We start from the raw sequence: 27993 nt of genomic DNA on the forward strand, positions 1-27993 counted from the left end.
ATTGGATCTTTTCAGGCATATCAATTTGCAAAATGATGCATGTGCTACATTTTGCATATTACAAAATGCAAATTGATTACTGGTTCATTTGAAGCCAATCAGAATTCTGAATCATGTCCATGTTTCTCAGGAAGGTCTGGAACAACCACAGAAAACGGGGAAGTATGATCATTAAAGGTTTTGACATTTTACTCTACAGATCAATTACTGAGAGATGATGATTTTTAGGATTAAGTGAATTTGAAACTCGCCCAAACTAAGGTGGTTTGAAAATGTATATATGATTAGTATTCCATTACATACAGTCAACAGTTTATCCCTTATCGACACCCCTTATTTTATATTTCTGTGAACTAGAATCGCCCACTCCTTGGAAGGATTACTGGACTCCGTTCAAGTGTTGTGCCGTTTTTTATTTCCATGGCCCCTAAATTTTAGAGCATTTATACTTGCCGATCCTTGTGGGATGAATCCAGCAAGACATTCAGGATTTCAACAATTAATATTTGTTACATACATTTATATAAAATGGATCTAAAAGAGCATACTCATTGTTTATACAAAAATCTTGACTTTATGTGGACTTGGAGTCTGTCAGCCCATACTCCTGTTGTAGAGTAACAGAACCTATCAATATTGGTCTCACATTGTGTAGGTCTCACATTGTGAAGCACCGATATGAGTTCGCATTTTGAGCACTAAAATTCCCCAGTTTCTTGAGACAGAGAAAACACGAGACAAAAAAAGGAAAGAGAGAGAGAGAGACAGAAATAGAGAGACAGATATAATATGTCTTTCTCTTTATGACTATGATTTAAAACCGCCTGAAATTTGGTAATCAACTACACAGGCATGACTTCCTCAATGCACTGCTCATTACCTCCCACATGATGTCTAAGACAACATCACAAATAATAGCATAGGGACTTTAACATAAACTGTGATGTCACTCATGACATCAGCAACCATCCTTTGGCCATAAAATATAAGGATGGACCGGTATGAAGACCTTATATACATTTCGTATTTGTGGCTTTTACATCATACATCCCTTTAACAATGTTGTTTCTGTGTGTGTTTTTTAGTTTAATTATATACTTGGACCCTCTCCTTCTGAATTCCGCCACTCCCCTTGACCAATCATCAAGCACCTTTACAGAATGAAATGTGGATTATTTTGTTTGTGGAACATTTCGTACAGATTTATCATTGAAGTGGAAAGTGATACACAATCAATTTTTTATTGCTGCACATGGTACCAGTACTATATACGCCACTATCAACAAGTACTGGGAAGAGGCTATCGACTATGTCCTGCATGAAGTACATTCTGGTACTTGTGCTGTTTCAGGATCAGGCATAGGTTATAGAAGAGAGGAACAATAAACTAATTTCACCCTTCATTTGGCAGGGAATTACACATTTGATATATCACTTTGTGAAGATCATGGAGGGGTTGCTGGCCATGTAGCCAAGTTAACCATTTTTTCTTGGAAAGAATGCTAATATACACCTTTCTGGGAATCGACCGCTACAGGTATTACTGCTCACTTGCCAGCATTTTTCCTAAAAGCATGTGCTGATTGACTGGGTTCTGTTTAATCCCGTAGGCACTACTTCTCTATATCAGTTGTGCTACATGAGTGCTTAAGGCAAGACCGCTGGCTCCTACCCCACACCCAGGCATCACTAGTCGCCTTCTGTGCTACTGGTTTTGCCCCAGACTGCTACCCCCCAAAGAAAATAGACCTTTTCTTCTCTTTGAGTACAAGCTAATTCAGCTTTTCGCTCTGTTATCGCCAAAGTATAGTATATTGCCGCTAGTTAAGGCAGCCTTAAAGTCAGAACACGCCTTCCAATATGGGACCCTTACTAAAGTCTATTTTAGTTAACAAGACCAGTCAGAAAATTCATCTTACAAGCCATGCTATGCTGTACCTGATCAGCTATCAAATAGTGGCAGCAGATTGTTGATCTCTGCGAAATACAAAAACTATATTTATGCTGTTTGATGGGAACCTGGTTAAATGAGGATTATGAACCCATTCTGGACAACTTGTATTTCATAAATATGCAGTCCTATGTCACAATCGAATAACAAACCAGACGATTGGTGGGGTTACACAACAGAAACCTTGGCCTTAAACACAAAGCTGGTCCACTGACTTTCAATGACGAAGCAATATATTTTAAATGTACATTTTTCCATCTTACCTTCAGCTTCTTACTCTTCTATCACTCCTACAAACTTCAGCAGTGACTTTGGGCAGCTAACAATGAACATATACGCGGCTTTACCCTGAATAAAAATAGTCTGATCGTCCAGGGGGAGTTCAATCTCTGATTTGAGTCAACAGCAGAGACAACATCAACGTTTTACATGATTTAGCATTTATAAGCTAAACATACTTAATCAGGAACCCACACACTAATTAGGCTCCAGCTCAGAACAATAAGAGCAGTGCCACTAATCTGATCCGACCGTGATGGGATTCCTTTTATCCTAAAGATCCAATGTTCTAGAAAAGGTCAATTGTTAAATCAATTTTACTAGAGACAAATGGGAGAAATTGCAATCTTGAGTCTGCAATAGACTGCATACCACAAGTCTTTCAAGCACAGTCTTCTCTCATAGGTGGTTCTAACAAGCTAGTTAAAAGTTACTGACACTTTAGAGGGTCTACTTCTCTCAATTCTACCCATAAGTTTCCACATGCTTCCCCATGACTCTTACACTAGACACAACCCATGGCTTACCAGTAAGCCATGAGTTATAGTAAAACACAATAAAAAGCCTTATACTAAAATACATCTATTGAAAGAGAATGGAGACAGGCTACTTGCCTGAGTTTTAAAAATAATACTCAAATGCCAACCAACGTCCACACTTACACGCAGGAGATGCAGCAAGAAAAAATGTTGAACTACACAGCCCAGATTTCTAGGCTCCTATTTTTTGCCAAGGACATATTTCAGAATATCGAAGAGCTAAAGTCACCACTGTCAAAGCAAGACTTCTTTACACATTCTACAGAAGTGAGCAACACACTCTCTAATTTTATTTTCAGATAACATTGGAATGATTACACTTACCTTTCAATACTCTATACCTAGACCCAAAACATTACCATTATTCACTCCTTCAATGGAAGGTGAATACAGGTTAAGGAAGTGTCAACAAATGAACTCATGGGCCATGCCTAAAAGCTGCCCATCTGTCTTCCAAGCAGATCTGTGCCTAGCCAGAATAATGACATCCCTTGGCCCTGTTTTGCCACTTTTACATTTTGTACCTTTTGTCATTATTCAAGAGTTTTCTAAAGCAACGAAAAGTACTTCTCAATTGGAAATCTGCAATAATAAAACAATTATTAGAGTCGTCCTCTCTGACCCCGACTTAGCTTAAAAACCTTTGCCCGATTTTACTTCTACCATACCAAGAAACAGTTTTTGAGATACAAGATTTTTTGTGTCAGCTGCAGACCTTCATTGGCAATTCTAAACTGGATTCTTTTGACACAGGCTTCACCAACCCAGACCAACCACAAAGATGGTGGTAACTTCAGTTTAGGACAGCCCAGGTAACGCAATGGATACAAAAGGTTTCGGGCTCTTGTCGTATTAGACAATTCAGTGGCCTCAACACCCCTGATCATGCATTCCTTTTTACTGGACTCTAAGATGTGGGTATTGGTGGCACCACACGTAAAAATTTCTTGACAAATTGGAAGCAAATATTCAAACTACTCTTTCGATCTAAAGCAAAAAAGATCAACTACAGTGTGCCTCTTGGTTCGAAGACTCCACCACTCCTACTAAAAATATATATATTGCTTCTGGTTAAACTACTGCACTCCCTGCATGGCCAATACTATAGATACACCAATGACATCCAGCCAATTTTCAGGCTTTTCCCCCAAAGTCGTCCATCCATTCAGTTACATCTCTTCACGATTCATTTATCAATGTATTGTAACAGTACAATGGTAGGTGTCATCTCACTAGCTTATCATATGAAACATCTCGGATAAGGGAATTCATCTGTCTGGCCTATTGCTAAGAGCGTTCATCCAGTTTTGGAATACCACATGCAGCCTTTGCATTTGTTTTGATGCTGATCTGTCTCTTGTCGCACAGGTATGCAATGAGACTGCTAAAGAACATTCTACCCCTTATCAATAAAGGACATCATATTTCTGTAGTCAATGCTCTGATTCAATTTTGCTTAGATGATGGAAAATTGACATATCTGGCTGCTCCAGAAAACCTGACAAACAATTACAGCTGCTACAAAATGCAGCTATCACAACCTCTAACTGGGACCAGGAGATAACATTATAACACTCCCATGCATTGATTCCTTGCCTGGCTCCCACTTTGGCAACGTATTCTAATTTAATTGCTAGTTAACATTCATCGCACAATACATAGCGTCTTGCCCAATTTTATAGCAGGTACATTTTTCCTCACACACTACAATACACCTTGCAATCAACAGGACAATGTCTAATTAAGTTCCATAGGATGAGGACTGTTTTAATTAGTAACATGGCCTTTTGGGAAGCGGTATCAAAAGCTTAAAACAATCAACCCTTAGATCTATTGGCACTTTTACCCATTTATTCTGATTGGTGCCAACTGAAGACTCTGCTTCTTTAATACGTCTTAACTAGTTTGCAAACCCCCTGGGTTTCTTTTATTCTTACCCCATTCTGTTTTGTTTTATTCAATAGCACAATGAAGCTTTGGTGTAAGCCACATTCTGTACGCATCCGATAACATAACATAATATGTCATATGAACAAATAAAATACCCTAACACAAAAAGTAATTATGTATGCTATATGCATACATGCTCTGCACATCTATCTATCTATCTATCTATCTATCTATCTATCTATCTATCTATCTATCTATCTATCTATCTATCTATCTATATATATATATATATATATACATATATATATATATATATATGTCTGTCTGTCTGACTAGTTAGCTAGCTATCCTCTTTTGAAATAGATAACTTTAGGTATGAAGAAATTCTTAATAATAAGCAAAACGTTTAGAGCCCAACAATCAGAGGGAAATCTGTGAGTTGTGTTCTCCGCAATTGTAAATTTCCATCTATGCCTAGATGGAGATCCCCACTTGGATGGTATTCAATAACTCTGGGCAGAAATCTATAACTAGTAGTAGTAGGACTGTAAGAAAGTGGGTTACTTGTTGGAGGGTGGGGAGGTTGAAACACTACTAAAGCAGCAACCACATTCCTTGTCAAGGAAACAAGCAAACCCCAAATGAACCAGTGTTCAACACTCTGCTAGCTTGGCACAGAATAGTCAGGATTAACCTGAGACAATGTGTAAATTATTTTCGCAGCACTTCAACAGTAAAACCGTCAAAACAGAACACAAGAAAATCCCCACACCAATTTAGAAAAATAGACAAAATGTAATTAATACACCAAGATCCAAACAACAATAATCCAATCAATAGAACCAGAGATATGCAGTTTAAAAGATTGCAGTGAAAATATAGCCAAAAAGCAGAACGACCCCCATGCCTTCCCGCAATGGCGCGGTACCAACTGCTGTTCTGCCGGCGACCTTTTCGATTTGCGGGGCTTTCTTCCCCTCTCTGACATCAAGCAGGGTTATGACATAACGAATCCTCACATTTTCCAATACTTCCAACTCCGGCACTGGCTCACAAACCCAGTCAACGTCCCTCTAGTTGGTCGACCGATGACGGCTTTTGAGAAATGGCTGATGACAAAAGACTCGGATAGACACCTCATCTCGGACATCTACAAAATGCTCACGCCCCCAACCACCCCGGGTAAATCAGCGGGTCAGAACCGCTGGGAGGCGGAACTTTGCAGGGCTTTGACACCCAAAGAATGGAGCTACATATACTATAGGGCCTCACACACCACACGCAACACTGCAGGCAGGGAGGCAGCGGTGAAGTTAGCTATGCATTGCGTGGTTACTGCTCTCTGTTTTTACAGTTTTGCTTTTTTACAACGCCTACCATTCGTTGCCTTGGCATTATACCTCTGATCTGGCATAAGTACCTCGCCTATTACTCAATGTACAGAGAAGACGTGTCTGTCTGTCTCGCTCGCAATATATGCCTATTACCTTTCCATTGCACGGCAATGCCTGTTTTTGCTCTTAAACTCAATAAAACACATTTGAACTTAAAAAGCAGAAAGGATTTCTGGTCGCGCTAGGCCAGGACAAAGTCACAAATTCAAGCTGACAATGGTGAGGTGTGGGCAAGCTACTGGCACCCAGTTAGGCCCACTCATCAAGAGTACCCTAAATTTGGGTTGTGGAGCATTGCGAGGTCCCACGTTGAGGATCCGTCGCACAACATCGGTTCCGAGGAGCTGCGAAGCTGCATTGCGAGATATTGCATTGTCGTCAAGGCTGCTGTCGACAAAAGATTTGAGATGAGAGAACTTGTGTAGGTAAAGCTTTTCACAGCAGTGGTTGCAATGCAAGCTGCAAAGATGATGCAGAGTCCATGCGCTCATAGAATACTCGCAGCAGAAGTGATGAATTGCTTCTGCTCAGGAGGGTGCAGAGCAGCAGAGGAGATGTGTCGGCCCTACTGGATCCACAGATGGGCTGGCAGAGCACCTTCAGGCAAATACAGGAAGGAGGGACTGGGACCACATCTAAGGTCCTGCACCTTCAGGCCCACTTCCAAGGGTCCAGGACAGGGTGATACCACATAGCACAGTCACTGAAGGCACAGTCCAGGTGCTTGGTTCTTGGTTGTTGGAGCCTTCTGTCCCTGTGGCTCTAGTCAATAGTGTGGGTGATGGGGCGGGGAGATTGCGGGGGTGGGGAGCGGAGGGAGGAATAAAACAAATAAAAATACATAGACTTACCTGGGTGCCGCAGAGTGCTGCTGCATCAGCTCCATCTCCTCCACAAAAGGAAGCTCCCAGCCTCCCAGAATCCCCTGTCCAATCACAACACTGCCTTAAGCAGCATTGTTATTGATCTGAGCGCCGTGGATCTACACTCAGACAGGGGCTTGGAGACTTTGCATGTTCCCCACCAGGCTCTGTAATGCAGCCTGGTGGGGGAAATGCAAAATGCGCATGACTGTTTGACCGGCTCTCTTGGGCCGGTAAAACTGTCATGCGCACTTTAGAATGTGCTTCACACTCCTCCCCTAACCCCTGCACTGGCCAGCCAAGCCCATCTGCCCACCCGGCACCCAATCAGGAAGGGAAACAAAAATGATAATGATGTTGGTTATTATCGTTTCAGTTTTCGTTTTTACACTGCTTGCAGAGCAGTTAAGCGATGCTCCTCGGCCTTAGCCGAGGAGCCACCCCTATCCCTTAAAGTCACTCTGGGGTCCTGGGTTCAACAGATGCTGGTCCAGTTCTTCTCATCCAGACAAGGGGGCAACAGGCCAGCACAGCAGTGCAGCATTCCAGCAGAGTGGCAGCACAGCCGTCCTTCTCCCTGGCAGAGTATCCACAGATCCAGACATGTACTGAAGAGTTCGTTTCTGGGGTCCAATGTTTATACCTAGGCCTTCCTTTGAAGTGGAGTAGCTTCTAGAGGTTTCACCTTGAAGTCCACGGGCTTCCTGCCTTCCCTGTCATGGCTCCAGACTATCTACAGGGAGTATGCAGCAGTTTGTGTGGAGGCAGGACGCAGCCTATTAAAAGTAAGTAGGGCTGTGCCCAGCTCCACCTTCCCATCCTGCCTATAATGACCCATCGAAGTACACCTAAGCTCTCTATTATGTGGGGCTGTCTAGGAGGAATACATAAAGCCCAACTGTCAGCTACAACCAACCATGTGACCCAGAGACAGGCAGTAGGCACTAAATGGCTAAGGCAGGAAAATGCTATCTTTCTAAAATCGGCAATGTCAAAATTGTAAATTTAAAATCTGACTTTACCATAAAAGAGGATTTTTTATTACAATTCCAAAGACACAAAACATTAACTGTCTCCCATTTGGAAATTATCACCTATTTAAATGTAAAACGATAACTCCAACGTTTTACTCAGGGAGAGGCAGTTCTTGCAGCAGTGGTTTCTCACTACCAGTACATGTAAAACTGTTCTACTTTACTGCACCCTGCCCTGAGGACTCTCCAAGACCTGCTAGGGGTGAATTCTTTGTATAAATGCAAAAGGTTTATATATTACCAGATGGTAATTGCAATTAAAAACTGCATGCACAGGCTGCAATTGCAGACCTGAGACATGCTTAAAGTGCTACTTAATTGAGTGGCATAATCAGTACTGCAGGCCCACTAGTAGCGTTTAATGTACACGCCATGGGCACATGTAGTACCACTTTACTAGGAACTTTCAAGTAAATGAAATATGCCAATTGGGTATAAGCTAGTTCTACCATGTTCTAAGGTGCGGGCAAAAGCACTTTAATGTTTATTAGCAGAGGTAAAGTGTGCAGAGTATTAAGGCCAGCAAAAATAAAGTCAGCAAAACAGGAAGGTTGAAGGCAAAAAGTTGGGAAAACCACACCAAGGATGCCAAGTCTAACAAGGACTTATAAGTCTCTAACCCATACATGAGGGGGTGGAACCACCTACAACAGAAATTATGACTGTATTTACTTGTAGTAATTTTACTTTTGGATTTCTAATATACTCCTGTTGGGGTAGTTCTCCAACCCAGCTGCAACGCTTTCCGCTGCATGGGTGAGGAACTCCAAATGTAACCAGAGAAACACCACACGCAAGACCCAGATCTCAATCTTCAGACACACATTGACCCTGAATCAATCAAATAAATACCCCCCACACACTATGCTCTGCTCCCTTCTCCTTAGATTGCCTAACTAACATGATTGTACACAACATATACAGTTTCTAAAATGCAGCCAGCCCTATTTAAGACAAGAGGAGCTTTCCTGTGGAGTAAACCGTCCTTGTTATTTCCTTTGTAGTTGGCCATTACAAGGACCTAGATGGTCTGCTTCTATACACCCTCATTAGAACAGAGAAGGTGTCCATGTTGCGAAAGTTGACAAATTATGTCAATGTAATGCTATAAAACGCACATGCCATAAGAGACCTCAAGAAAAAATGACAGGTCGAGAGGAGCCAGGTGGAGTCGAACTTCTCTAGCATGTAGGTGACAAATACTTTTCCCGGATGCAGACCTAGAGGCTGTCTGTGTCTTATTCTTCTTGAGGAGCATGTCCTCACCATCAGACCATCAATATATGACTTGCCTGGTCCAGGGAACCCCACATAAGGCCCGGTAAAAACTCAACCCCTCTCTCCCAATTACTACTTGTTTCAACACTAATCCCACTATGTACTTCCTCCAACCTTCACATGTAGGCAGACATCACACAAATGTTCCTCATACACAGAGCCCAACCCCCCTTTCCTGTGAGTAAACTATTAAACTTGTATGGTGAAGAGAACAGACAATCCCCGTATCCAGTGCATTGTTGACAACATCTGGAGCAGGATACTTCCGAATGTGAATGGGCAATAAACTGGCGCACTCACTTGGTGGTGTGCCTCCGTACCTGTTCTGAGCATTGCGATAGCTTGCATGTGAGATGACTGCTGTGTCTACAGTGCCCCTCTTGAAAAATTCAGCAGTCAGGAAGTAGAGGAACAGCATTATTTTGCCATTTGCAGGTATGGCCCTACTGTGTTATAGGTGAAATGAGCTCTTGCTCCCATTCTGCAACCATGTATAAGTTCACATCAGGTGAGAAGCATTAACTGCGCAATGACTGCTTCCTCGGACATGCCAAAGACACTGATCCTCTGCCTGTAAACCATCTCTATCCTTTTCAAATAATTGGTCCTCAAAATAAGTTATCATATCCTGTATGGTGAAAGAAATGTTTTTGGGCTGTGTTTTGCATTGTTATGTGGGTATGCTTTGGGTGATGTGTGTGAATGGGCGATGTTGTATTAAGTTTCATCTCTTGACCGAGTCCTGATTATTCACTATTTACCCCTTGCAATAGTAGATGTTAGCTACGTATTTTAAGACTAATTGCAAATGTTTTTATAGAACTTGAAGCTAAAGTTGAAGTTTTTATTTTTAATGTTATTTAATAAAAATAAAGAAATACATCTTTCTAGATGCTCAAAAATATTTTCCCATTCATCCTCCGCTTTTCCCTGCGTGGCACTACTATTATTTCCTGCGTCCATTGTTTTCTATGTTAGTGTGTTGCTTATTCAGTGATTGGTCACGTGTGGTGCTGGACATACTCCAAGACTTAGCTGGAGTAGGTTGAAGCCTGTTTTGTCAGTAGTACTACTGTAGTAGATTTTACCATTTCTAAACCGCACTTGTATTAGTCTTCTGTGAGTGTGTTTTAGTATTTGGATGCACCTCACCACTACTCCTTGGCCGTCCCAAATTTACACTTTTGTGTACAGTGACCTGCTACACTTGTGTTGGATATCTCTGCACAAAAGAGAAAGGATAGGCTTAGTTGGAGATCTCCCGAGGTTTGTGAATGGCATTTTGTGAGTATGTAAAGATTACTACTAACGTGCTACTTCCCATGCTGAAAATGCTTTGTGTATGGGCTCTACTGTTTGTTTTATTTGCTGATTCTGAGTTTTGCCAATTTATTTAACAGGAGGAAGTGACATTGTGTCACCCTAGTTTAGTTTTCAGAAAGACCTATGAGGGTAATAAGCATATACTGCATAGTGTGCCATGAATAAACCATAATAAAATGTAATAATTTGGACTATACTCCAGTGCAGCCACCCTTCCAACCAATGAAATCAACCATGAAGGCATGTCACTGCCACCAGTCTTCAACAAGCAGATCACTCCTTTAGAAACAAACCAAAAGGCTGCTGCTAATTACCCCACAGTTCAAGTAAATAACGTGAATACACGTACACAATAATTACATATAACCTCCTTCCCAGTCACTTGAATTCTGTCAGTTTGTGTGGCTTCCCTTCTCACTAGTCAGGTCGTCCTCTTTGTTTCCTCGGAATACTAACCTCTTGAATAAACAAAATACTGGAATGCACTGATTGGGTGATTTGCTTAGCAAGCTCATCATTTATTTACTCCCGCGAAGTCCTCCCATGAGAAAACAAGGTATAATACTTTAACATTAAAACAACTGCTCACTAACAGTAAAACTGCCTACTTACTTAATATGCTTTCAAAATACATTGTTTTCTATTTCTTATTCTACTGGGTACCAGGTGTTAAGCTTTAATGGTTACTGCTACTCAGTGGGATGTATGTCCGAACAACGCGATCTTTTAGATCGTGATACTTGACAACGCGGATATTACAACGCAAGTCTTTACAACGACTTGCGTTGGAGGGCGCGGATTGAGGAATATTATAATTTTATATTCCAACACCATTCCACGTAACAGTAGGGAAGGTGTTGGAATATAAAATGACAATATTGCTTAACCAACAGCGCCATCCAGCACAAGTCGTAGTAACGACTTGCGTTGTAATGGCAGCGTGTTAAAAGTCGTGCGGTGTAAACACTGCGTTGTAAACGACGTTTACCACTCAGTGCACAGTTTCATGTTTGAAAGAAAGACACAAACTAAAACAAATGAAACCATGTAAAATTAGGAAACACAAGGCCAGATTTATGAGACCCCTTGGTTCACTTTTGCGCTGCTGGAATGTCACTTTTTTGATGTTCCGATGGCGCAATGTGCAGCAGCATATTTACAAGGCAACGTAAGGCCACTTAACTTGGCTTTTTATTGCCTTGTAAATATGTGCCCCTTTTACGCAGAACATTGCATGAAATGGGCATTCCATGGGTGTTGCTGTGGGTTTTCCCACGCAACACCCATGAAATCTGAAGCATTCCAAGACTTAAGTGAAATCATAAATCTAGAAATGGGTCAGAACCTAACACCACCATAGGGGTAGCGTGAGGGACACACAACGAAGAGGAATGCTTTTTTTTCCACAGCACACATAGAAAGAGGAAATCCCCTGAATGTAATGATTTTTTGCAGGAAGGTGTGCCTTCCCGCATAAAATCAATTAGCCCCACAATGAAGGAACACTTACACCATGGCACAAGGATGCCTGCATTGGTGCATGGCAGCCCATTGTGCGCCAGCATAGGGAAACAGACAGGAATGCGCCTTATCTTATAGATACGGCGCATTTCTGCCCTTTTGTTTTGATGCAGGGCAGTGCAGCAAGATTCCTTGCGGCGCTACCCTGCTCCAAAACCTCATAAATGAGGCCCTCAATTTAATATTTATAATACCTTTGAGGGGTTCTGCTTACATTAATAAACTGGACCTCGCAAACAACATAATGGGATTGTGTTTCACTGCAACATTTTCATCTATATTCTGTGACCATATTCAGAAAGGTAAATTTGGACCTAAACATAAGTTTAGGATTGAATTTAATGTATTTGATGCATGCCAGAAATTCACAAAGGGATTCCTGGAAGCATAAACTCATTCCCGGGGTCAGACATCTCCATCTTGAGTGCAGCTTGCGGCAGCTATAAATGACACTCAAAGAGTGGAGAGTGGGCGTTCTAGGGCGTTGGTTGCCTCGGACACTGGGGAAGCCAACATACAGGGAAACCTGTATGTGTCTGGTAGTTTAGCACCAGGCTTCAGTAACTGCCCTTCCAAGGTGGGAAGCAAAACCTATCACCCTCTAGTTGCTGGGTGATAAGGAAAGGGGTTTTTACTCGAAAAAGTAGCATTCGCACAGAGGTGTCCATTCCCGCTGTGTGGGCACTTCGGTATGGAGAACTTCGGCCAGAGTGAATGCGAGCTCCTACGAAGTCTCATGAGATTCCAGGAGTATGCATAATGGACAGCGTTTCGGGTGTACTCCTGGGTATGCATGTGAATTTCCTGAAAGCACCCGTGCGTAGGTTTATGACCTTTATGTAAGCCGTGCCCTATGTCTTACCTGACAGGGTTGGGCTTCACAACTGCTGCAGTCTATTATTTCCGTAAAACGCCGATTTGTCCCCAGTGAAATACATTGGAAACAACAACAAAAAAGTCGTTACACACTTAAAAAACCCTGCTCCTAAAAGGCAATCTTCCTGATCTGGTGACGTCGTATACAAATGTATGCTCAAACACACTCATTATCTGTCTCTCCTGCACTTTCTTTCTTTTTCTCTATTTTCTCTATCTTCCTCTGTGTTTCACTCTATCTCTTTCTTCGTTTCTTTATTTCTTCTCTTTGTCGGATGTAATTTGTAACGTTCCTCCTTGCTTTCTTTTCTTTTGCTTAGAGACATTCAATTTATTCTGATAGTGCAAGTGGTGAATATTTCAATGTCAAATAACTCATCAGGAACCGTCCTTCTGAAAGATGCACTTCCGGCATTCTACCACTAGAGCTGTTAGGATTGTTGTGCTTTTCAATGCACCAAAGTGTTCACCCAATCAAGGCAGGTTTTATGAACTAATTTATGCATACTCGGGTGAATCAACCAACGAAGGTTTTGACTGAAAGTGTGGATGGAGGTCTTATGATTTGTTCTTGCATTACAAAGTCAACAAATTCGGCCCACACGCACTAGACAACACATTTATGAACAAACAAAAACAATCTGAAAGTTAGTTATTCATTTGATGATACTTCAGGTATTGCTTCCAAGTGAGCTAGTATGGCAAACACCTACGTCTCCCCCAAAAAGTGTAATAAACCATACTGAGCAATCTGGCAGCCCCTCTCCAGGTGAATACCCACAGCGTAAGGGGTGGCAGTTATCTGAACCATCTGAATATCAAAACACAGGTGGATAAATCCGGCTCTTGTCAATAATGACCCATTCAGCTCCTCACACCTCTTCAACTTCTTGATTGGTAGGGCGGCCTTTCTCAACAACATGTCTCATGAACCGGCAGCGCCTAAAGCACATTTTATACCTGCACATATAGAATCGCATTCCTTTCCCGGGAATTCATACACTTATTTCACGCAGCATTCCGGGTTGTCCTACTTTGCCCATGAATCAGTACGTTTGAATAATTCTCAATGTATTGAAGGGGGAAATAAAAAGTTAATATCCTCTGATTGGTATTTTTCTTTGCCTTGCTCTCACAACAGATGCCTCGTGATCCATCTAGTGCTGCCCCCCACCACTCTCTGACAAGAATATTTTTAAAGCATTTTGAAGGTTTGGAATGGTCTTGACGGATCAAATTTTAAAAATGTGCTACAGGAGCTGTCACTTTGACCATTCCTTTGTCATGTACCACGACCAGGGAAGCAGGAAATGTAATATCACGGTTTTGAACTGAAAGAATCTATGGTTTCATGCACAGGGGTGTGCAGCACCTTTTTGGAAATCATACAATATGCTTGTGAAAGAACAAGAACATTTAATTTGATTTCCCAGCAATACTGCACGTATCAAGTAACTTACCAAAGATTGGGTTGTTAGAAGTCCTTAAAATAGTAAACCAAGATGTACATCTCAAACCCTAATTGTTTCCTGTCTTCATCTAACCCAACACGTATTTCGGGTTTTGGATAGATCTGGCTCTCAGGCCTTCTAAAACTGATAATGTTCCTACCATGTTCTACAATTCTCTGTTCATTCCAGGGTACAGAGTAAGAAGACACTTACAATGAATGGATAAGTCCAGCTGTATTTTGCCCACGTTTTGAGTACATAATAAATCTAGGGCATTGACAGCTGTTTTCATAAAGAGTTACAATAAAAGGAATGAGGAATATTCTAGGAAGCAATTTTTGGTAAACAACGAATAATTCCTTTATCATTAATATTTGATCTCTTCTAGATGGATGATCCAAGCTATCTAGGTCAGCAAGGCAGGACTGAGCACATAAACAGAGTGACTGGCTGTGGTACCAGACAGTCCACTGTGACCTCACTGCCTGAATGCCAGGGGCAACAGCAGCTTCAGTTCAACCTAGGGAATTTAGGCCACAGATTTGTTTGTTCTTTTAGTGGCTATTATGCCCTTTCCAGTTACTGGAGAAGGGACTGCCCAAGGAACCCTGCGGTAGAGCTTCAATGAATTTCTGTGACACCATGATCAAGATATTCTGTTCCAACAATGGTGTTGTGCTCCTTTCAGGTGAGTCACATTTCTGCAGCTGCCTACTGTAGCACTTGGAGCCATAGGCAAGGGCCTGAGTACTCTGCAAGTGGGAAATAAAAACCAAATGGCTGCTCTGTTTGACGTGGAAAAGGAAAATGTCTTCTCAACAGAAGAGTGGCCCTCTCCCCTTGGCAGAATGGCAGAACAAGTTGTTAGGCAACAGGGAATTTTTATTTCCCTCTGGAGTCCCACCAATTCAGGAGATATATATATGCAGACTACAGCAAACAATGTGGCTGAACAAATGCAAGAGGTGGTGCTGTTCGTTTTATGTGTCAAAGGATTCTTTAAATGCAATTTAAAAGTAATGTTTTCTCACCTTCCTTGCTCTGTCTCACCCGCGGTGCCCTACAACACTAGCTTTGCAAGAGGCTTGAATTGAGCTTTCGGGATGTCCTCTGAGTGCACTTCCCCTGCAGTGATTAAAGTGAATGAATAGCTCCTGTACCTCAGAAATGTTACATTTATGATGCTGTGGCATTGTGTTTGTTGTGAGTTTATTGGACCAACAGAGACTAGGAAGAGGGTATAACACTCTACTAAGATCACACAGGCGCCTACTTCAGATGTTGACAGTATGCAAATAAGAATTCATATTTGAGGACATGCTTTTGTTCGCTGTATGACCGACCAGAGGTTGGTTTTTAAAAGCTATGCCATGAGAGGAGTTAATCCCAAGGAAAGAAAAGCACAGGGTTCAACTAACTCCATATGTCTAATGAGGGATAAGGGGTTTCTTCTAGTTAGGGGACATCGTTCAGTCAGCCAGTGTTTAGAGATAAGAGACATTTTGTTCAAATATATTGTTTCACTATTTAAATGACGGCAAAGTAAACACCAGACCGGTTACAAGTGTCTTACAAACATATTGTTGCGAAACAAAGTTACAATCTGCAAAGTGACTTATTATACTAGATCATTATTTATTCGTATGTTCGTTGTAATTAGGAACTTTCAATACCAATATATAATGGGATGGGTAAGTAGGGTGTTTGTAATTGGGTGGGGAGGAGGGGGGAGTGTGGTGCTTGGTCCATCTCAGGTGTGTCTTTCGGGCATATCTTTCATTCTGTGATATCTAAAGCCATACCATCCTTGTACTTGTTATTTTTTTGGTTAGCATAGGGACAGAACTTATGCTGGTTGATGCACAATAACACAGTTGGCATGATCCCTTCCAGGCAGCTTATGTTTAAAATGGGGTGGGCTTTGGAAGAGTCCAGAAGGCAGTCTTTTTCAAAACCCGATTAGAGAGGTATCAGAGATCTTTTTTAGTGGGGAGTAAATAAATCCTTACCAATGCTGCCAGCTGGCTAGCAGAGTACCCTGTTCCCTCTCTGTCGCTGCTTGTATATGTCTGTAAAAGCTAAAAGATCAATGTAATATGTGTCCAGAGCTCCAGAAGACTCTGCCATCGCTGCAGGGCCTGTTCTTGGAATCTGGTTACTTACAAGGCTAATTGCAACTGTCATGCTTACTAACCATCGCCCTTTTTTCATTTTCCTTGTTTCTCCTGTCACTTAGCAGCAGGCGGTGAAACAAATCAAACTCCAAATGCTTTTCGACAAGTGAAGGACAGAATCACAGTGAGTATAGTGTTCCTGTTTTGGCTTCTTGGGATGAGTTGTTAAAAGATATCCTTTGTCAGAGAAGTTGTTTGTGAGATAAAACCATTCCACTTAAATGATTTCATACAAATTTATATTCTGCTTTGCATTCCCTGGGGCCAACTTGTGACTGATGCTGTAAAGCTGGAAATCCTTCTAAATCATGTTTGCTTTCTCACTTGGAAATGTTTCTCTTATACTTCTAAAATCGCTGCGGAAGAGTATAAGAGTCTGATAATGATGGCGGTCGGACTTACATCCGGCCACCATCTCTTCAGAAACGGGACGGCAGAACTAGTTGTTGGTGGTCATGCAACTGGTATCATAATGCAACCACACTCATCGTGGTCACAATGTGTATCTTTTGTATTGCAGCGTGTAGTATGACCGCCATCCTTTCAGAAATGAGACCACCCAACTAGCTGCCGGTGGTCCCGGAACCAATATCATGATGTGACCACCTTCAAGGCGGTCACAATGTGTATCTTTTGGATTGCGACATGTGCTGTGGCCAGCAGCACACGCCGTAGTACAAATTATATACTCCGTACATATCCCTGCACTGTGTGTCAGGCACCATGAGGTGCCCCCAGGGCCCGTGTAGGACCAGGCCAGAAAAAAGTGGGGTCCAGTATGGGTCCCCAATGTCCCTTTCCACCTGCCTTTTTATGGCGGGTAAACCACCATAAAACGGCAGGCTGGAAGGGGCATCGTAATCCCTATGGCGATGCCTGCCTGCCAATGCCACCATTGTAGGAATTGTGGACCCTCCTTGAGCCCGTCGGATATGTGGCGGTCGGTCTCTCCGACCGCCACCCATCTGCCCACCATCATAATGCGGCGAGTAGTAATGCTGGGTCCGATGACGGTGGGACCTGCACCGACGGCTTGATGGTGGCGGTCCCACCGCTTTGTAATGAGGCCCATAGTTCTTTGAGCCTATAACTAGAAGATTGGTGCAAATCCTTGCCCTCTACCACTTTGCATCGTGACAAAATTTTGACATTACTCAAGTGGCTTCAACACCAGATCTGTGATACCAAACGTGCACCTACAGTGAGGGCAACCACAAGCAAAGATTATTTTATGAAGACCCAGAGGGCAGTTCGCGAGGTGTCACTGCATGTCTCGTCTAGCACTCACCCCCAGACAGCAAATGATAGCAGCACTCACTTTAGAAGAGACGAAATTCCAAGTGGTACCAAGATACATCAAATGAGACTTACATTTTGTGGTAAATTTTGCATTTCTTTAAATGTGTACATATGCTTTTCAGAACAATAGTTTAAAGTGTCTGAATAATATGATAGTTATAGTTGTGTGCTTTGAATTCCCATTATATGTGCAGTAGTTCCAGTCGCGGCTGCTGCTAATGTACAGTGGTGGGGCGGCGGGAGGGGTAAGAATTAAGGATTTTAAAAAACCTTACAAAACCAAAGGGGATGATGGGTGGAGTGTTGAACATTGCAAGCACTTACCCCCAGTCAACTGATCTGGGTTTAATCCATCATCATTCTTTAGCTCACTCTACCACCCCAGTGCAGACATGGCCATGTGCAAATCAGTCTGACCCTGTGCCTCATGGGAACAGTCCAGCCCGAACTGGCAAGCCATGTCTTCCCTGGACCGGAAACAAGCAACCTGGGACTGGTTTATGGCTAATCAGCCCTTTTCAGCCAGGCTAGCTTGAATCAAGTGGCAAAGTGAGCAAGGGACTTAGGGCGAACAAACCAAAACCAAAGGGGATGATGGACGGAGTGTTGAACATTGCAAGCAAAAAAACCTTACCTTCTTCTGACCAGCCGGCCACCTCTCACCTCGGTGCCTATCTGTTCTTCAACTGGGTTGGAGAAACCAAATTGCCATTTCGGTTTGGCCAGCCTATGATGGCCAGCGAAACAGACATGTACATTTACAAGTGCCCACCACTCCTCCTCCCAGTCCCTACCCTGGCAACAGAGGATGGCCTGGCTCTGCTGCACCCTAGACTCCGCAGCATCCACTGCCAGTGAAAAATAAAAGGATAGTAAAATTGTTTTACTATTGTTTTATTTTCATTCTGCTTTAAGTCGTGCAGAGCTCCTCCGCCCTTACGGAGGAGCCGCCACTCTGACCAGTGCAATAAACTACCTCTTCTAGAACACAATAGTTTAAGCTGCTAAAAGGTTTGGGACTGTAGCATAGAGGCGCATTTTATAATCTATGATAGCTACAGTGTGAAAAAAAAATCAGTAAATGGTGACTCCGGCTTACAAAACACACTTAAAAACACGTGCCCCGAATGTTTAGTAATGATTATACGATGCTCCATATTTTTTTGTAAGATGAGTGGAACAATGAAAATAAAATACTTTGAACATGCTCTTGTGGAATGGGGATTTGTGATTTCCACAGTAGTGGCCGCCCCTAACTAGTGTGGGTGAGGGAGAGCGAGCACAGGGGGGTAATGGTAATTAAAAAACTGCAAGGGGATTGGCCTGAGCGCGCAGAAATGATGCTCTGCCTAGGTCGTTGAGTCTGTGGGGTTATCCCAGCCCGGCTGGTGAATGCAGCTGGGCTGGAGAAACCAAAGTGCGCATGTGTGTTTTGGTTAGCCTGAGACGGCCCGCAAAACACACATGAGCACTTAGGGAGTGCACAAGCACTCCTCCTCCACCCTCCCAGGCCCCGTCCCTCCATGCACAAGCTGGCTCAGAGCTGGCAAACGAAAAATAAACTGATGTAGAGCATCGTTTTATTTTTCGTATGGTGGCTCTGCACCAGACAATTGGGCAACGCTCCTCTGCCTTTGTGGAGAAGCCACCACTGGATTTCCATGCCTTCATGTCTTTGAATGTAGGCGTTCAATGGTTTCTCTAGCAAGCCACAGCCCCCGCTTAGTTCCTATTTACAAATGCCTTCGGGACAGATATTAGTGACAAACACTATTAGGTTTAAATGGAAACAAAACAGGAACCTGCATTTTTAGGTGTAGCTTATTACAAATGCATAAGTATGAGCATATGTGCTTTGGATCTGCCTTCTTCGTCCATTGGTCTGTTGAATTCATTCATGTTTTGCTTACACCCACAACAGCAAAAGACAATGACTCAGTCCACTCAGCAATTGGCACTTTTAGACACAGCATACTGTCTGATTGCATGTGCACCATCGCCTAAAATTAAGTGCCCTTCAGTGCAGGGGCAGGTGGGCCAATACTTTAATTTGTCTGTTATTTTCTTTCCTTTGCTTTAGTCTTTTTTATTTCTTACTTGTCTGCCTGTTTAAATTATGTCTTCAGGTTGTAGTAAGTCAAAGCTTAGAGTACCTTTTCTTTCTACCAGTGACAGTCATATTTTCCTGTGTTGTGCACTAAAACTAAAAATACCCTAATGCCTGTTCAATGTATACCTGCCTGCTAGGAAGCATCCACATAGTTCTATTAAAGGTATATACAGAGGTTAAATTCTTTTAATGTACGTTTTTATTAAAAGCATGTGGCCACCACATTTAGGTGACAAGATTTTTTTTTCTTTTACTTTTGTGTCCCATGAAATGCAACAATTAATTTAAAACATAAGTTTCACCTGTTTATCAAGGACCGCACCATTAGCTTTGCCAATACTTGTTTCGAATTGTTTTTTAATCACCGTGGTCGAAACTTTTTGAGCTTCACAGTACTGCTTTCAGTAATGTCTTAATTCATTATACCAGGCTGTATTGAATCTATCTTAAAAGAATATTGTTTCACTTCCAGCTCAAAAAGACGACCAGTATAATTTCAGTCAACATATTTTCAAGCGCACATAAAACAAAAAAACACTTTCGAAACTAACACAGGCCATCAACAGTTCAGACATGACTGTGTAACACAAATAGGTATCCACCTATATCACTCGCAACAAGACCTGTTTGAGGGTAACCGGAATTGTGGTTTGTTTTTCAAAACCAAACTCCTGCTTTGGGAGTTTGCTTTTGAAAATACAAAAGAATTTGGTGCACGGCAGCCTGAAAGATGGGGACTGTGTACTAAGGGCCCCATCTGTGGTGGTGGTCCGACTGCTGGAACCTCAGTGGTCCGACCACCCGATTATTAGTTTGGTGGTCGGACCGCCACTAGCCCGACACAAGACCACCGCCAGCACTAGGATCCTGGATCACAACGGGACGGCAGTGGGGAAAGTGGTGGTTTTGCGGCAGCAGTGCTGATGCTGGCAGTGAGGTGCTGATCACATTCTGCCTTTCCACCGTCCTTTTCATGGCGGTGACCATGCCATAAAAAGGTCAGCAGAAAGGCAGGAGAAGGGAGCCCAAACAGAGCCCCAGGGTGTTTTAGCCCACGGGGTGTGTGAATGGGGGCACATGTTGTGCCCCCCTCTGCTTGCAATGTCGTGCATGTACTGTATACCATTCACAACATCGTGCATGGCACACGGTGCACGGCCATGTAAGTGGCACTGCCACGGCGGCAGCATATGCTTCAGGCTACCCATGATCTGAAGCATGCCGTCGCACCACTCAGACAACACCGCTAGCCCGGCGATGTTGTCATAATCCGATGGTCGGGAAGCCGCAAGTTAGTGGCATTCTCCTGAATGCCGCAACGGGGGTCCGGCTGTCCGACCACCAAACTCAAAATCAGGCCCCAAATGTGTACCGCATTCAAAATAACCACTGTAACAGAGGTTCCCCTCTTGGCACCAAGATAACCGCCGGGCTGGTCATCTGTAAATATGGTAAGCCGAGTCTGGTTCTAATGTCCTTTGCTATACCCTGACAGTCAATCGGCGTGCAAAATTAGAAATATACACAAGTTTACATTGTGATAAACAAACAAGTCAACTCTCTCTGATTGAGCCTTGCAAAATTACCATGGTGCAACTTAGGTACCCTAAAGATTTATCAAAAACCTTTTCTGATCCCATTATCTACAAGGTACCACGTGAACAATACACTTCCCAGGAGGCCCTAACTTTCAAAACCAGCAATCACCTCCTATAGGCCTATTGCAACAACATATGTCTCGCAGTAATAACACAGTAGGCACACATGCCTTGTCAGGTGTTCACAAACATACATGCATTTGCAATGAAATCGGTCTCGCCTTTGGGACCATACATGTATTTATCTTTGCAGCACATTAGCTTGTGTGCTGAAACATCTAATGTTCTTTAACATGGAAGGAAAGTAAAAACTAAACTGAGTGACCCACCAGGTATGGGAACACATGGAGAGAAATATTGCCTTTCAGTGGGAAATGGTATAGTCCAAAGCTATGTTTTTAATATAAAATCAGAGCTTCGGTGGTCATCACTTAAAATACAAGATTTGGAAAAAATATTATTGTCTACAGGTGCTCGTGGAAGACCATTTCTATGGACTCGAATGTAGAGACTGCTAAAGTGATTCTGGTATTTTACTGACCTCTGCTGGTTGTTTTCTATCAATAAGGTTAAAAAGAGGCGGTTGCCAGAAAAACTAAAAAAAATAAAGTCCCTCAGCACAAAGCAATTCTGGTATTTTACTGACCTCTACTGGTCGTTTTCTATCAAGACAGTTAGATGCAGTTGAACAAAGAAATAAAGTCCCTACGCGGAAGCAGACAAGTCCTAGGGCTGATCTCCAGAGCCCACAAAGTATATACACATGTGAATATACACTAAAGTATATACAAGAGGTTTCGAATGCTCGACCTAAAAAAGGGACTTGGTCCTTTTTGGCAGGTTCACCCCTAAACTGTTTGCCTTTTCTCTGACATGGTGTTGGTGGTTTTAGGCCTCTGGGCACTTTAGCACTGTGATCCAGTGTAAAGTGCGTACCCTCTCTGTGTACATTTAGTAAGGTTGGCCTGCCCTCCCATAGGAATGCATTGGGGATTCCCTGATCAGTGTGTGTCAGTGGTAATTCATGGTATGGGAGGAGCAGAGTGGTCAAGTTTGGTATGTATACAATTGGGAGAATAAATGCTGTGCAATGGTGTACGCAGATTTATTGTGGTTATTTTAGAAATGCCACTTTTAAGAATTTTACATTGGTGTGTGCTATGTGCTTGCCTGCCTGATGTGAATTGCATGTCTGGCTTGTGAGTGACAGGGGCTGGGAGGTGTGTGTAGCTCCAGGAAGGGCCTGGTGAGTCAGCGCTGGGGGAAGATCCAATCTGGGCTGCGAGTAGAGGTAGGGGTAATCCACTGACACTGAATAGGATGGAACCTGCTCTAGTGAATGCTGGCTCCGCCCCCCCTGTGATGTGTCTGATGACGAGCCCCCACCTGACAAAGGGGAAGAGGAGCTTGCAAAACAAAGTGCTCCAATTCCCCCCTGAACCAGTTGCATCTGGTTCCCCCCATGCCCTGCACTACAGACAAAGAGATTGGTGGTAAAAATATAGGTGCTGTGAGCCCAATAATGTTCAGTTATTGTTTCTGAATCCTGCTGGGGTGTGCTGCTGCTGGGGCCCAGGAGAAGCTACCATGAGGGCTTACCTCCCTGGGCCCTGCGTTACCCCCTTAATCCCTAAGACTTGATGGGACCTCTTGCGCCCTGTGAGCGCTTTGCTTTTTATTCCAGGACCTGGAGGACTTTGTGCTGCTTCTAGCGCCTTGTGAGCGCCTTCTTTTGGTTGCCCTAGAAAGAAGGACAGCGTGGGTTGTGCAGCGCTGAGCTGCAGCCCTTGGAGAGGGAATCTCAGCGTGAGGGATTCCCCCGTGATGCCTAAAGCGGCGGGCGGCCACCCCGCCTATTTAATATTTAAATAGTGGGTGCCCACCCCACATGGCTGCTTTATGTTTATTTCCACCCGCGTTGTCTCCCTTAGCGGGAGCCCACCCCACGTTCTACTTTTGAAATTCACCCCTGTAGCCCGAGCAAACCAAAGTCAGGCGTGCCCGCCTAACTATGTTCGGAGCCTTCAGTGGATGTCTGGAAGCAAGGGGAAGCGAGGGGAAGCTCGGCTGCGGGCAGAAAGGAGGATGGGAGCCTCCATGAGCACCAATGCAAAGTCCCGGGTCCCAGGTGGAGGACCCAGTGAAGTGAGTAGAGGCGGGATCGTCGGTGGGCTCCCATGCCTGGAGAGAGCTCCACATGCTGCAAGGAGACTGGGAGAAGTGAGGCCGGTCCCGCAGTAAAGAGGAGAGAGTCCCCTAGGAGTGGGGGCTCTCCTGATGCCCGCATGCTGATGAAGCAAGGGAGGAGCCCAGAGTCATACTGAGAGCTGGTGAGTGGGGGTGCTTCTCTATGGTGGTGGTGCCGTCGAGACACAACAGCACCTGTGCTGATGGATTCTGAGCGGCCCGTCTGGCAGCGGGCCGCTCCAACGTAGGCACATAATTTACAAAGTCCCCGTGTGGGTTTGGGGGTATTTTGTGGCACAGTTTGTTGGTGCCAGTCAGGCATAGAGCCAGTGCCATCTTTACATAAAGGGGGCAGTTTAGGGGGGTGTGGCCTGACGCCGATGGGGACGAAAGCCTGAATCGGAGCTCCCATCGGTGATCCCCTTTCTGGCACCATCCTGACCGCTGTGGAGGAGCCCCGATAGTGGAGACCTGCCCCGGAGGTATCAGAAGTATAGGGGCTGCGGTGATAAAGGCTGCGGAGGGCTTGCATTTTTTAGCTGAGAGAGAGCGGAGGACCTGGTGAGGCCGCGGGCTGCACAAGATGGCGGCGGCGCGGCGGTGACGGCTCCTGGAGCACTGCAGAACCGGAGGAGTACTCAGGGGTCAACCTAAACTGCCATCTTGGGGGCTGGCGCGGTGGCCAGGGCAGCGGAAGAGGCCTGGACTGTTCCTGGTGAGGAGGGGGCACACGAAGGAGCCTTGGTGGGCCGGGGGACCTGTGGCAGCGGCCTGCACAACATGGCAGCTGCGCGGTCCTAACGGCCCGAGAATACTGTGGGGCTCGAGGGCGAATGAATGGCTGCCCTGCACTGTCTCCCTGGGAGCGGGTCATGGAGAGTTGGTAGCGGCCAGAACCCGGGCTATCGCTGGTGAGGTGGAGGCACGGGGAGGAGCTGCGGCGGACCCCTGGTCCTGATGAGTGACCAGCCGCGGGACTGGGAAGTTCAGGACCGCAGACGCGGCGAGGACCCAACACGATCGGTGCAGTCTACAGCGCACATCGGCAGGTACCCCCTCACCCCCCGCATGGTGGAGGGATCGGGGTGGGCGAGCCCCTGAACTGAGCGCAGTGAGTCTGGGCAGCGCCGCGAGGCGGAGGCTCTTGGGCCCCCCGGCAAGAAGTGGAGGGGCGCGAGGAGAAGGCGCCGGGCAGATCTGGTGCTGGGTGAGGCCTGGGATCGGGCAGAAGAGCAGGCAACCGCTGCAGCCTGAGAGAGACATTGAAGGGGCAGAGGGACTGATTGTAAGCTACTGTGTGTGGCCCCATCAGCTGAACTGGATGAGGTGAACCCACAGTGAGGGAGGCAGGCTTCTGTGAGATAGAATTGGACGCTGGCTGTGAGGGGTAGATAGCCCTCCCCTGCAGGTGCTGGTCGATTTAGCTGGCGAGCGGAGCCCGGAGTGCGGTGGTGAGAGCAGAGGCAGCGCGGCGGAGAGAAGGACACGGGGCCCTACAGCGAGTGTGAGAAGGGCGCGAGGAGCAAGGCCATGGTGAGGCCCTAGGGCGGGAAGTGGCAAGGAGAGGCCTGCGGGTGGACTGGCACGGCGGCAGCGGCACCTGGGGATAGAGGCGCGCACAAGACGGTGGGCCTGACTGCGGTCTGCCTTGTGTGGTCCTTGGGCGGCCCGCGGAGCGGGCAAAGCTTAGAGAGCAGCGCTGCAGGGGATGCCAGTGCCGACCATTGTGGAGGAGGAGTGACGGTGGACTAGTGAAGGGAGGCACCTGCGGAGTGGAGTGGTGGGCACACAGCACAGGAGAGGTAGTGACAGGGTGCCCAGGGCGTAGTCTACACTGACTTGAACACCGCGTGCTGGCGGGGGGTACCTGCAATTCCCTTTACCCTGTCCTGGCACACGTGGGGAGCACAGATTACTGGACTTGTGGTCACCATGGGCGGGACCACCAAGAGGCGGGACACTGAGCAACAGGAGGGAGTGGGCAAGGATTGCAGAGTCCCTAATTCACGCCCTGGGACCAGGAAAGATGGGGGGATGTACCAGGGCGACCTCTCCCTCCAGTACATTCTGCAGGCCATAGAACGCTCACAGCTGGCGGTGGAAACTAAAATTGACACTCTCAGGGAAGATTTGGGCCTCCTTCGAGCGGACCATAGAAAAATGGCGGATCGTGTCAAGGCCACGGAAGCAGGGATAGAGAGCCTGTCGCGGTGACGTCAAGCAAACTCACGGCCATAGAGAAAAGGGTGCAGATTCTGGAGCAACGGGCGGAGAATGCCGAAAATAGGGCCAGCCGGAATAACATTCGAGTCACGGGCCTTCCTGAAAAGGTGGAAGGGAACAATATGGTGGAGTACCTTGAGCGTTGACTGCGCACAGAAGTGGCAGGGGAAGGGTTGTACACATTCTTTGCGCTGAAACGGGCGCACAGGGTTCCGGCACGGGCCCCGCAGCCTGGATGACCACGAGACCGGTGGTGGCCCGCCTCCTGTTCTACAAGGATAGGGACCATGTGCTTGGACAGGCGCTGCTTAAAGGGCAGCTTAAAATAGAGAACAGCGTGGTGCGAATCTTCCCCAACTTCTCACCAGAAGTACAGCAGCAAAGAGCATCCTTCACGGCTGTCAAACGGAAACTGCTCCAGATGGGGGTGTCCTACTCTATGGTTTTTCCGGCCAAGCTACTCATCGTGCATAATGCAGGAACCACCTTCTTTACCTCACCCCCAGGACGTATGGGGTTGGCTTGAGGAACAAGATCTCCGAGGGCAACAGCGTGGAGGGAATTGTCCTGCGGATACAGGCTTGTTAACTCCCCTGGCAGAGGGGCTGCTTCAAAGAACCACCCGACGGCAGAAGAGGCTAATCGAGCTAGGACCAGTGCGATCGCAGCAGTGGCCTCATTGAGTGCAGCGGACGCCCGGGAACCGTCACCACACTCTGGGGAAGACCAGAGGGACTCGGACTCAGAGACCAGCTCGAGTTCGGTGGGGGATGCCAGCCAGGCCCTGCCACACGTAACTCCCAGATCAGCAGACGACCTGATGTGAGGTGGGCCACGCGTGCTGGTACTTCCAGAACTATACTCGGGGGCAGAACAAAGGAGACTGATGGTAATGTTCTGCTACTTCTCACTCGAAGGGGTTCCCTGATGCTTATTTGTGATCTGTTGGCCGGGGGGGTGATCCGGAGGGGTGAAGGGGATGGCAAACCTCTCGGTGGACCTTGGTCTGATCGCCACCTCTGAACTTTGTTTATTTGAGCACTGAAGTGCGCAGTTTGGATGGGGGAGCTGTTCTCACTTGTCCTACGGAGAGGGTGTTGGGACGGTTTTTGTAATGTTTGGAAGGGGTTAGCATTTTGGGTCATGGGGAGGGATGCTGCTGCCGACAGGGAGAAATGCCACGTCCTGCTGTACTGTAAGAGTTGCCTGCAGGCGGCCAAAGAGGTACTAGGTCTGAGGGCATGCAAGGGGGTGAACATGTGCACTCATGCAGCAGACACAGGCCACCTATAGCATATTGTTGTGGAATATTAGGGGCATGCATTCTATGAGTAAAAGGTATAAAATATTCTCACAACTAAATAGGAGAGGGGTGCAGATAGCAATGCTCCAAGAAACCCACATACTGGATAAGGAAGGTGAGGCTCTACGCAGGCACTGGAGAGGATAGGTGTTCTACACATCATATTCAGCATTTGCCCGGGGGTCCTGATCTGGGTGCGGGCGGGAATCCCCTTCCACTTAATAGAGCACAAAATTGATCCAGAGGGTAGGTAGGTGATTGTCTCCAGAAGGTTGGACGGGCAGGATGTTACCCTTGTCAATGTATATGGCCCGAATGTGGATCATATTTGGTTTCTGTAGCAGCTGTCGGGGGTGCTGGCACCGTACATGACAGGGGAGGTCCTAATAGGGGGAGATTTTAATTGTATTGCAGATACTGGCATGAGCTGATCAGACCCACCTCTTTGAGACTCCCCAGTACACGTGGTGGATAGAGCTTTTAGGGATTAGCAGACTCGTTGGGGGCTTGTGGATGTGTGGCGCAGGGCACACCCAACAGATAGGGTCTACTCACATTTATCCCACTCCCACGATTTTCACGTCCGTTTAGACACCTTTCTGACCTTTCTGAGCACACTGGGCGTCTGCACACAGCTGGGGGGGGGGGGGGGGGACAGAATACCTCACTAAGACGGTCTCGTACCATAACCCACTCATGC

At 45.5% G+C, this 27993-nt stretch overlaps 1 protein-coding gene across 17 annotated transcripts in view; it reads left to right on the top strand.

Annotated features, from left to right (window-relative positions):
• Positions 1-27993, top strand: part of MAP2 (microtubule associated protein 2) — a 1129470-nt gene that overhangs the window by 948919 nt on the left and 152558 nt on the right. For 11 of the 17 annotated variants that reach the window (XM_086955531.1, XM_086955543.1, XM_086955530.1 and 8 more), the window contains one exon: positions 16636-16697. In XM_086955531.1, the coding sequence (XP_086811657.1) occupies positions 16636-16697 (62 nt within the window). The remainder of the gene's footprint in view (positions 1-16635; positions 16698-27993) is intronic. The other 6 variants (XM_086955533.1, XM_086955538.1, XM_086955535.1 and 3 more) reach the window with 1 other exon arrangement.

The sequence above is a fragment of the Lissotriton vulgaris genome, chromosome 2_1 (genome assembly GCF_964263255.1).
Source record: "Lissotriton vulgaris chromosome 2_1, aLisVul1.2, whole genome shotgun sequence".
In the NCBI taxonomy this organism is placed as follows: domain Eukaryota; kingdom Metazoa; phylum Chordata; class Amphibia; order Caudata; family Salamandridae; genus Lissotriton; species Lissotriton vulgaris.